Genomic DNA, 11,698 nt, shown 5'->3' with positions numbered 1-11,698 from the left:
CAGCCCAGAACTCATCCACCATGCAAATCAGGATGATTTCTGTGTCCCAGATCTGTGCCCAACTGTTCTCACAACCTTTTTGAGTGTTCATAGCACTCCAAATGACAAATTGTCATTTGTGTACAATTCTATGCTCATTCTTCTATGTCCACAATATTGGTCAGTGGATGGACACAGTACAGAAAACATACTCTCACAATTGACTGGATGCATCAGATGTCTGCCCTTCCTTTTCTTTCCCATAGTCATGGCCTGTGCTCAGACCATATGGAAAGACTCTTCCACTGTCCTGTACCTCATCACTTCCACTGTAAACCCAGCAATGATCATGTTACTCCTTACATGGTCTCTCATTTGGTCGCCTATAAGGTGTCATTGGTTAAAAGTCTACTGTGTTTGTTATCCTTACCCCCGAACATATCCCAAACCCTTACCCCTAGGCTCAGCTGTGGTGAAACACTGGGATTTTTCTAAGCATGGCTGAGGAAGTTTGAATGGGAATGGCCCCCATGGGCTCATATATTTAAACGTCTGGTACCCAATTGGTGAAACTGAGAATAATGTAGCCTTGTTGGAGATGTGTCCCTGGGAGTAGGTTTTGAAGTTGCAGAAGCCTACACCAAGTCCAGTCTTGCTCACTCCTGGGCTCATATATTTAAACGTCTGGTACCCAATTGGTGAAACTGAGAATAATGTAGCCTTGTTGGAGATGTGTCCCTGGGAGTAGGCTTTGAAGTTGCAGAAGCCTACACCAAGTCCAGTCTTGCTCACTCCTGCTCTCTCCCACTCTTCCCCCACCCCCACTCTCTCTCTAGCTTTCTCTTCCTAAAACTTTGGAATCATATATGAGCTCTCAGTTACTGTTCAGCAACATACCTGCCTGCCTGCTGCTGTTCTCCCCAACATGATTGACTGTCGTGGACTAATCCACTGACACTGTTAAGTAAGCCCCCAATTAAATGCTTTCTTATAAGAATTGTCCTGTTCATGGTGTCTCTTCACAACAGTAGAACAGTGTCTGAGACAGCAGCCACACTGAAGAGTGTGGCTTGAAAAGCAAATTGAAAATAAATGCAACTTGAACATTTTCTCTGAAGCTTTTCTAACAGCCCCCTTTCCTCATTGAGTAACCTAGCTTCTTGTTTTTTTCTTTTGGGTCCCAATCCATAGTGTATAAATCTATAACATTGCATCCATAACATTCTGTTTTGCAAGTTCAGTCTGGAACACTGTTTTGTAGAACAAAGATGTCTAGCCATAAGATTGCAAAATACCTTAAGAGCTTTGTCCTGCTCATTTCTTCTCTATCACCTTACAGAGCTTGGGTCAGTATCTGTTCCATACATGCTTGGTTACATAACTGTCACTCTTTAAGTCGAGCTTCCACTGTTTCCTTTTGGGGCTCTTAGTCTTGCCATTGAGAGCTCTCTTTGGTCATCTGTTTTATTCCTGTTTCTGCTGCCATTCTCCTGAATGCCTCTCAAATCTCTTTGTATCTCTTCTCTCTACCCCTGCCGTTTTCATCCCTGTTGCCCTCAAATGGGTTTCTACAGGGACCCCAACTCATGTCCTAGGCACTTTGTAATCTCTTACTGTACAGACAAAGGTTCCAAGGGATTACCTCTTCTTGCTTCTTCAACATTATTTATTCATTCTAGTCTCTCATCTTCCTGCTCTCCTTCCTAGCAATTTTCAAATGGTCTGTTATCTGAACATTCCCTCCTTCCTATTCTAGAATAACACTGAGAGAGTTAGCATTATTAATGAGAACTTCAGTCAGTATCAGTGTTTTCCTCTGAGAAGCTTCCCGTGCCATAGACACATGTAAAGGACTCCACTCCATCACAACACATGGACTCATTTGCCTCCTGTATGCTAACAACTTCGTACATTCAGAAAGTTTCACAAAGATGGGTAAAAGCCAACTTTTGTCCACTTTTATATCCCGAGGTTAGAACAGCACATGTTGTGGGCCACAGAGATAGTAGATAAAGGTACTTGTCATCTCTCCTGATAACCTGAGTTTGATTCCTGGGACCCACAAGGTGAAAAGAGAGAATCAACTCCCACAAATTATCCCCTGACCTTAACACACATGCCATGTACATGAACACACACATATAGAAGTAAGTTCATAAATAAATGTTAAGTTTAAATTGCTTTAAAAAGTGACAGATGGCCGAGTCAATGTTCAATAAGTCAGTAAGTGAATAAAAATAGTGCTTGGCCACTGTGACTCAAAAGTTTGAATGACTATTGATTCAGCCTGTGTTTTAATCCCCATGTCCTTCAATCCTATTATATCTGTGGTTTTCTGCTGTTCCTTTTGCCTGCGTCCTTACTAACAATGCACAAAATATCACCATTACTCCAACCTTCTTTGTCTCCGCCTCCACAGCTTTTCTATGACATGATATAACCTTCCTTAAAACTGTATTTTCATGCTGTATCCCAATCAAAATGTCCATGTAGAAGGGAGGGCTTTGAAATCTTCCACCCCTAGCTGAGGAGCTATCGATAACTGACAGGTTCTGGGGAAGGAAAATCAGTTGTCTTTAAGGGCATAAGCCCTAGTATACTCAGCTTTGCTCCAGTGGACTGCGCCATACCCATGGGAATATAAACACAAAGTAGACTAGATGGATTAAGAAAAAAGGATATGAAGTTGAGAAGGGGGGATTAACAATAAAAGAGGAGATCAAAAATACATTGTAGATATGTATGAAACTCAGCAAGCACACATAGTAAAACTCTTGAGCTGCAGAACTGTCTCAGCAGTTAAGAACACTTGACTACTCTTCAGGAGACAGACCCAGTACCCATATTGCAACTCACAACTATCATTCAATTCCCACCACCCATATGGTTCGTTCCAGGGGCTCTTCACTAGGTATGCATGTGCTACACAGACATCTACACAGGCAAAACATCTATACACATTAAAAAATTTGTAATCTTCTATGTATTATTCTTTGAATGTTAAATGCAATCACATAGCACATGATGGCCAACATTAGTTCACATATATTACATGTATTAGATTTTAATGAGGCTGAGATTCCTTTCATCCATTGACATTGGCTATGGTAATGTCATACATCTGGGCATTACTTACATGTTTGCAATGATGTCAGAGTAAACAAACACACTGCAAAAGTATAGCACATACATCTTACACAGCAGCATACAGGACTTGAAAATGATAAAACAGCTTATGATACTATAACTTTGGCCATGATTTCAGACTGTAGTCCTACTTAGTAAGTTTACTCTAGAATAGTATGCTGTCTATGATGGTGGCAACCTCATCCAGCTAATGTTTCTCAAATCTGCCCCCTCTTCTCTCCAAAAAGATCTGGTTATGTAGCCCAGACCCTCAAGCTTGGAAATCCCCCTGTCTCAGCCTCCTGAGAACGAGATTCACAGACATACCACCACATCGAACTCGTGATTGCATCTGGAGGCCATACCTAGTGAGTTATACATACCATCTGGGTTTATGTGAGTGCTGTGTCTTCTTCACTCTGTGAAACCTAATGGCTGCATACAGGTTTAAATGTAAAGACCTCCATATTCTGGCTCCAGCCCATCTGTGTTTACTCTGTATTGCTTCTCCTCCTACCAGTGCCCACTCCGACACCATGTCAGCATCCCAAATACACTGCCTGATCCCATCCATCAATCCTTGAGTGGTTTATGCCATCTGCCTTATATTATTTTACTAATAAATGCTTATAAGTAAATGAATCTTCTGTACCCTCCAAAGGTATTTCAATGCTCTGAACACACTTGAGTTCCCATTGTTTAATTTGGACACGGAACTCTTCATTTTTCTGTCTCAGTGTCATCTCCTTAATCAGGCCAGATGGAATTATGAAGTCCTTGCTGATGGTGATGAGGTCGTGCTGGTGCCGGTAGCTTCAGGAAGGTTAAATAATAAACTCTTCCCTAGAAATGAACTTTCCTTGGTCTTTTGGCATTCATGCGTGAAAATGTATACAAGGAACCCTTATGGCTTACATGAGCTTTAGAAATGTAGCACAGGCTGGGGCTATGGCTCCAATGATAGAATGCTTGCCTAGCTTTCAGGAAGATCTGGGTTTAATCCTGGCACCACACAAACCAGGCATGATGGTTCAGGCTGTGATCCTACCATTCAGGAGGTGGAGGCAGGAGGATCAGAAAGGCAGTATCTTCCACAGCAGATGGAGACCAGCCTAGTCTCTGTGAGAAGGGACCCCATTTAAAGAGAAGGAAACAAGGGAAAGGAAAAAAAATATCATTGGCCTCAAAGAGGAAGTCTGTGCCTTGGAGGTTAAGCATATCTTTGCGACACAGCTTCAGGGTGACAGTGGCAGTGGTAGTAAACTTTTGTTTCATCATTTCTGAAAACCAAGACTAGGAACAGAAAAGTGAAAAGTTTAGTATCACGGCTGCATCTTATGTCGGGAATTTTTCTGGAAAGGTAAAGACCCTTCTAATCTGAACTAAATAATAACTGCTCACCAAAGGTTTTAATTATTTGTTTAGTGGCTTCTGATGTTTTTCTTATCTGGGTGGGGGAAGGATTACATTGGAATGGCTGTGTAGCACAGGCCTCACAGTGTGGACTGTGAGTCTCTCATGCCAGATCAAACTGCAAACAGTACCGTTTCTGGTTCAACTTTCTGCTTCTGTCAAATGCTTGGATTAGATTATTGTTATTCTTTTATGCTTGGATTATTGTTATTCTCTTTTGGGATTAAAAAGTGTGTGTGTGTGTGTGTGTGTGTGTGTGTGTGTGTGTGTGTGTGTGTATACACTTATCAAAAACAACTTTCAAGTCAGTTCTTTTCTTCCACCTTTGCATGGGATCTAGGAATCTGTTTTCCAGAGTTGTGGGGTATGTGCCTTTCTGAGCCATCCAACTTGCCCTTATTTTGGTTGCTTGGTTGGATTTGTTTTGTTTTGTGTTTTGTTTTTTTGTTTTTAGACAGGGTCTCACTATGTATCTCAGACTGGCCTAGAACTCAGGCTCTCCTTAAATTTAAAGAGATCTGCTTGCCTCTGCCAACTTGTTGGACTAAAAATGTAAACTCACCATGCCAGGCTCCCTTTGAATTTTTTAGACAGATCCTATATAATCCAGGCTAGACTTGACCTCATTGCAATTCTCCTGTCTCAGTGAGTGCCACCACACATGGCCAGATTGTTGGTTTTTAAGGTAAATATTTTGTCACCTGGATTTGTAAGTAGCTGTTTCTCTGTGTTGTCTTAAGACTTAATCTGTCAGAGAAGAATGGCCTAGGATTTTTTATGTGATAATATTTGGGGGGGGTGCCTCTTCATATAAAACCACTCCTGCAAAAAGCAGAGGTTATCAGTAGCTCTAAATGTAAGGTCTAGTGGAAATTCACACTCTTCAGGAAGAATATATTTCAATACTTTAAATATATCTTATAGAACATATAAATGTATACTATAGTAAAATATAACAAAATATGCTAATATTTCATTGTGTTCTACAATGAGTACCATTGACTTATTTTATTTTGTTTTGTTTCATTTTATTTTGAGACAGGTTCTCCCTATTCATAGTAATTGCCCTGGCCTAGAATTCACTATGTAGACCAGGCTGATCTCAAGTCCACAGACATGCTATGCCTCCCAAGTGCTGGAATTAAAAGCATGCACTACTTCACATGGCCAACATAAATTTCAAAAGGAACCAAAGAGTGATAGAAAAATTGTTACCTCTGCTCATTCTGCATGCTCTTCCTGTTCTCACAGTTGAGACTTCCCACCAAATTTTCTTGTCAGCACTATGTTTTTGACCTGACAGTGACAGATATGAAAGTGCTGAATGGTGAGCTACAGTACAATGTTGCCTTGCTACTGCTTTACTCGGGGACAGGAATCCTTCTTAAAGTCTCCCCCCAAAAAACTCTCCCCCATATCTAAGGATAGGCATATCCACTTATAAAAGCTAACTGGTTAAAACATGTGAGCCATTTATGGCATTTTTCTGTCTATGTAAATTGCCTTAAGATTCAGAAGATTTGTAGAACCCCAGGTTTTTTTAATTGTGGGTTTGCCTAAATATGAATTAAAGTTGTGGCCACCAAAAAGTAACCAGGGTTGTAGCTGAAATTTTATACATAAAAGTGCCTGTCTCAATAGTTATTAAAAACATTGGAAAACATTTGTATAAGCATGGAACTCATTAAGAGAGTCCAGTTTCAGGGCTCAAGGGATGGTTCCATGCTTAGGAGCACTTTTTCAGAGGACCCAGGTTCAATTCCCAGCACCCACATGGCAGCTCATAACTATCTATAATTCCAGTTATAGAGGATCTAACACCCTCATATAGACATGCATACAAACAAAATACTGAAGCACATTAAATAAATAAATAAATAAATAAATAAATCTTTAAAAAAAATAAAGAATTAAAAAGAAAGTCCAGTCAGTCTGAACTGGGTAGTATGCTTTCACACAGGTCTGCTTGCCAGTTTCAGTTCTTTCTGGCCAACTGTTATTTGAAAATATAAAGAACTTCCAAAAATAAACAGTCCTATGTGTTGAATAGTTTTTATCATGGTATATTGATGTGATTACTCTGTTTTATTTTAGTTTTGAAGCCAATCCTCTCCTTGTAATACTTTCTAAAATAAACTTCCCAGGTATGGCATGTATAAGAAAAAACATTCTCTGTACTGCTCAGGAGTTGAGACTCTCATTGGTCTTTGACATCTGCATAGTATCTCACAAAGTCTCCCCCATAAACATGGTGAAGAGGCCGCTACTCAGAAAGGCCTATCACCACTAAAAATGTTCCACAGGGGTTTTAGAAGTATGCAAGAATGAACATAAAATGCTGAGCAGGAGACAGATCTGGCCTTGTATAGGAAACAGTGTTTCAGGCAGCTTTAATAATGCCCGTGGTGTATGGCCAAATGGAACCCACCCAGCTAGCAATGTGCTAGGGGTCCAGGTGAAGGTACTTTCCTGCCTTTAGATGCTTTACAGTTTTGTGGTTTGCCTGAATGTACTCTGAGCACCACATGCTTGTCTGGTGCCCAAAGAGGCCAGAAAATGTCATCTAATCCCTTGGAATGGGAGTTAACAGGTGGTTGTGAGCTGCTGTGTGGGGGCTGGGAATCATACCTGGGTCCTCCGAAAGAACAGCAAGTACTCTGAACCACTGAGCCATCTCTCCACCTCATCTTTGCATTCATTTCAATACTACTTATTCAGTGACATGCTTGCATGCCTGAAAAGCCACCACTTATCTCAAAGATGTTACTTTAAAAGAAGCACTGTATGTCGTTATGTGTTACAACCGAGGAGTCACTGGGTGTGCCAAAGCTACACAGTTGTACTGTGTTGGTGGCCCCCAAGGTGCTGGATTTTTACTTTATGTTTTTGAGTGATTGAATCAGTGAATGGGAGGGGGTTGGAGAGACTGAGTCTTATGTCACCTAATAGTAGTTTTCTTGATTTTGTTCTATTTTTATTTACTTATTTTTTACTAATGTGCATGAGTGTTTGCCTGCCTGAATATATATGCGTTCAGTTGTAGTATAGGAAAGAAGATGGTGTCAGATCCCCTGGAACTGGACTTATAGATAGCTGTGAACCACCACGTAGGTGCTGGGAACTGAACCCTGGTCCTCTAGAAGAGCACCAAGTGCTGTTAAACCACCGATTCATCATCTCTCCAGCCTCTTAGTTTTGTTTGTTTTGTGATAGGGTCTCATGTAACAGAGGCTAACTCGGAATTCACTACATAGTTGAGTTGACCTTGAACTCCTGATCCTCCTACTTCCACCTCCCCTGTGCTTGGGATTAGAGATACTTTCGACCACACCCAGTTGATTATCTTTAAAAGCGTAGAGTAAATGCTAGGCTAAAGGGTTCCAATGTAACTTCTCTGGTTATTGAATATCTCCAGGTGAACAAAGTACCAATAATAACACATCACTGCACCTTCATAGAGGGATTGGCCCCTTCTGAACTATGCACCATTGAGTGCACGTCCTTGCCCAGCCTCCGGACCAAGCTAAAAAGTACCTGTTTTATTCTCAGGAGAAGACAGCATGGGATCTACTCCCTCCACACCTAAACCCCAAATCAGTGAGTTCGGGACAGAAATCATTCCTTTGGGTGCTTACCCTGAATTAGTAAAAGAAGGAGTTTTGTTGAAAGCCCCATGGGGAACAGTGTTGGCTAGAATGTTTCTGAGCTACAAGAATTCAAGTGTGCCATGTAGAAGCCAGTTCCCACCAAGGAATAGAAAAAAGGAATCAGAAAGACCTGGCCAGTCCTCCAAACTAGATCAGCTGGTAGTTTATGAAAATCTAGTTCATGTTTCTTGCTCCTCTCCCTGCGGGTTAGACATTGGAGAACACACATGCGCGCACACACACACGCACACACCACACGCACACACCACATGCACACTCATACACACTGGCAGTTCGGAGAAACGAAACTGGAAAAGTATCTGCTGAAGTGAGAACCGCATCTCCCCAGGGCTTCCCACTAGACTTCTGCTCCTTTACTTTGTATACCATTTCAAGTGAATGAGAAGCTCTACTTCTCATTTTAAAGGTCTCGCTCAGATGGCATGTAGCTCAGTGGTAGAGGGCTTGACCTGGTATGCAAAAAGTCCTGGGTTCACTTGCCCAGCGTTGACAAAGAGACTCACTGATCTCCCCTCTGCAGAGTTGTAGCCAGCTTGCAAGTTCCCATGGGCAGTGGTAGTGCATGGGGTCTTATCCTAGAGGGAAGGCAGGAAGGAGTAGGGCAGAGATACTGATCCCCCCCAAAACTGACACCTTCCATGTTCTCTGCAGGGCCATCCTCCACGGCAGCCCCAGTGACCAGCTCTACACCCTATTCCTTCAACCCCAAGTAAAGGAACACATTTATCCTTGTGGCATTTCCAGTCCACTAGGGTTTTTTGTTAACCATTTTGTCTTGGGGCCTTAGGAAGGACAGCATGAGTGGGAGAAGAGATTCAGAAATGGTGAAAGAACTCAGTGTTTGATCTTGGGAGTATAGTTCTGTTTTGTTTTGCTGGAAGGGCAGGGGAGGGAGATTGAGCATGTCTCACCATGTAGCCTAGGATGGCTTCCAAACTGCCACAATCTCCCTGCCTCGGCTTTCCAAGTGCTGGGTTACAAGCAGTATGAACTCATCCTTGCCCAAGATTTGAGAGATCCTCACTCACACTTCACACAGTGCTGGGGTGTGGAGTGTTGGGGACAGGATTGGGAGAAAGTCTCGTGGCTGAGAACCCCCGAAAGCAAAATATCTCTTCTCCAGCAGTGGGTGGGACCAAGTCCTCCAGCCCATGTAAGAGCCTACATAAGAAAGTTAAGCCTGGCTTCCTGGAAAGGCTTCAAGGGGCCCTCTGCCGACAGGTTATCCACTCCCTTTTGTTTCTGCTAAAACAGAAAGGAACACGTAATCTTGGCCTTTTTTGCTGGGGTTCTACTGACACTGCTCCTTGTGGTCCTTATCCTCCTCATCGTCAAGAGCTGCAGAAAATGTGAGTGGTCTCTGTGAGACGAGGCTTTTCCTGCTGTCCCTGAGGGCACTGTGAGCACTGAGCGCTGGGGAAGGGGAAGGGAGGTCTGCCTGGCCCATCCTCATTGCAGATCCACCTCAAGGCTCTTCCCTGCTCCTCCTTGCTGCTCTCCACAGCCCACACACCCCTACCCACTAACCTTCACCCAAAGTGAGAGGTTCCCCACTCCTCCAGATCCCATAGTGAAAGGACAGTCCTCTTCTTTGTGTCTGCTGCAGGTTACTCCAGTGCTCAGACCCAGGACCCTCACTCAGAGCCTCCCACCAAGGTAAGACCATGTGCTGCTTTAGGGGTGCAAGAGGGAAATTGCATGTGATGAGGTGGCACACCAAATTATTCGGGGGGGGGAGGAGGCAGCGGAGGGGAGCTAGTTTATTCTGTGTCTTCTCTATCCTGCATTTCAGACTGGAATATTGTCATCACTTTCTGGACTCTGGGCAAGTGGCTCTTTTATGAGTTCTTCTGCTCTCTTTGGGTCCCCACTTTTCAAAGTTTCCAGGTCACTTTTAAAGAGACACCTTTTGCTTCAAATTAAATTCACTTGTTTCTCCTCTTTCTCCTTAAAAGCTGTCATCTATATCAAAGGAGTCACTCACGTATGCCAGCATGACTTTCAAACCCTCAGAAGAAAGCAGCAATGATTTGACTAGAAACCACTTCTCAGGCTTGGACCCCACCGTCTATTCTCAGATTAAAGTGGCAGACCCAGATCTGCCTCTCCAATGAGGCAGAATGCAGGACCTCAGCTCAGCTCCTTGGACATGTTGCTTTCTGGTTTTGTTTAGTATGTTTGCTTTTGTTAGTTTCCACAAACTTGGGACCACAGTCTACGCAAGCTGCAGTTGGGGTAGTTTAGACTTGATCTAGTGCAGTTGCCATCAGTCATAAGGACCAGTGGTTAGTGACATTCCCCACCAGAGAAAAGGTGGCTGGTGCTTTCACTCCGACTGGTGGTGTCAGTCCCTTGAGGGACGACACCCCTAAACCTTTCCAAAGGGGGATAGAGCTCAAGATTAAAAAAATGCACTGACAATAACCATGGAAGATTTTCAAATAATGGCAGACCTTCCTCCAAGGTTGGCCCCTTCTTAGTTATCATTCTGTCCCTTCATCTTCTCCAGAAATCAAGACCAGAATTCTAAGCCAACACAAAGTCCAGATTGTATAAAACACTACTAACATGTGGGTTTCTATCCTCTTTGTATGGCATTAGAAATATGTGTGACAACCTTGGTTGAGAGCCCAAAGAAGAAATTAAACATGTTCATTTTTCCCCAAAACAAATGGACAATCATATAGACTGCCCCATAAAAAATCAGCAAGATTCTTTTTAATTAGGCAAGCTAACTCTAAAAGGTAAGACTAAGCAAGAATAATATATTTATAAAATAAACCTGAGGGTTGATGAGGTAGATAAGGATATTTGCTACCAAACCTGACAACCTGAGTTTAATCCTGGGACTCACATGGTGGAAGGAGAGAACTGACTCCTGAAAGTCGTCCTCTGACCTTCACATTTACTCTGTGGTGTGTGTGCATAACCTAGTACACAAGCACACACAGACACACACACAAATAATACATACATACATACATACATACATACATACATACATACATACGAACCCATAGCTATTATGACAGCATCAAGACCTGTGCAAGTCCAAGCATGGAAAGATGAGTTGGACACACAGTCTAGCTGAAGAATTATTAACAATTTTAGATGCTGGGAAATAGCCAATTTTCTCCAAGAATATAGTCCCTGGTGAGTTGGCTATGTATAAATTCAATACATGACCACTGGACAAGACTGAAACTGGTCAGGAGCAGAGGGAGAGCACTTGGCGGGGGTGGGGGGCATGTTTGTGACTCAAAGAAGAAGACTATAAGGAAGCATGCAAGCATGACATCTAGACCCTTGCCCTTTCCCTCAGACTGCTTATGTGCTTGGAGTTCCCTCCCTATAGAAAGGAGTCGGGGCAGAACCTGAACTATGCTCATCAAAGGCATTTCAAGAGCCCTGACCTAATCTGACAAGATACATACTGAATCTAATCAACACTCAGTCTGTACTCCAACCCTGTTTAAGACTGGGGGGCCACTTGAGGATTCTGGAGGCTGAGG

The 11,698-nt window shown here is 42.7% G+C and overlaps 1 protein-coding gene across 3 annotated transcripts; it reads left to right on the top strand.

Annotated features, from left to right (window-relative positions):
- Positions 1-3,438: 3,438 nt before the first annotated feature.
- Positions 3,439-11,309, top strand: C4H1orf162 (chromosome 4 C1orf162 homolog). 3 transcript variants are annotated; one of them, XM_034500630.2, is made up of 6 exons: positions 3,439-4,465; positions 8,068-8,115; positions 8,838-8,895; positions 9,441-9,535; positions 9,793-9,842; positions 10,142-11,309. In XM_034500630.2, exons 2-6 carry the CDS (start codon positions 8,079-8,081, stop codon positions 10,298-10,300), a joined length of 399 nt encoding a protein of 132 aa, XP_034356521.1. In that variant the 5' UTR covers positions 3,439-4,465; positions 8,068-8,078; the 3' UTR covers positions 10,301-11,309. The 3 variants fall into 3 exon arrangements, with proteins under 3 accessions (XP_034356521.1, XP_076789188.1, XP_076789189.1); XM_076933073.1 differs by having other exon boundaries at positions 7,934-8,115; XM_076933074.1 differs by lacking the exons at positions 8,068-8,115; positions 8,838-8,895.
- The last annotated feature ends 389 nt before the right edge of the window (positions 11,310-11,698 follow it).

The sequence above is a fragment of the Arvicanthis niloticus genome, chromosome 4 (genome assembly GCF_011762505.2).
Source record: "Arvicanthis niloticus isolate mArvNil1 chromosome 4, mArvNil1.pat.X, whole genome shotgun sequence".
In the NCBI taxonomy this organism is placed as follows: domain Eukaryota; kingdom Metazoa; phylum Chordata; class Mammalia; order Rodentia; family Muridae; genus Arvicanthis; species Arvicanthis niloticus.
Note: the sequence above shows the minus strand (reverse complement) of the source record. Positions and strands in the feature narration are given on the sequence as shown.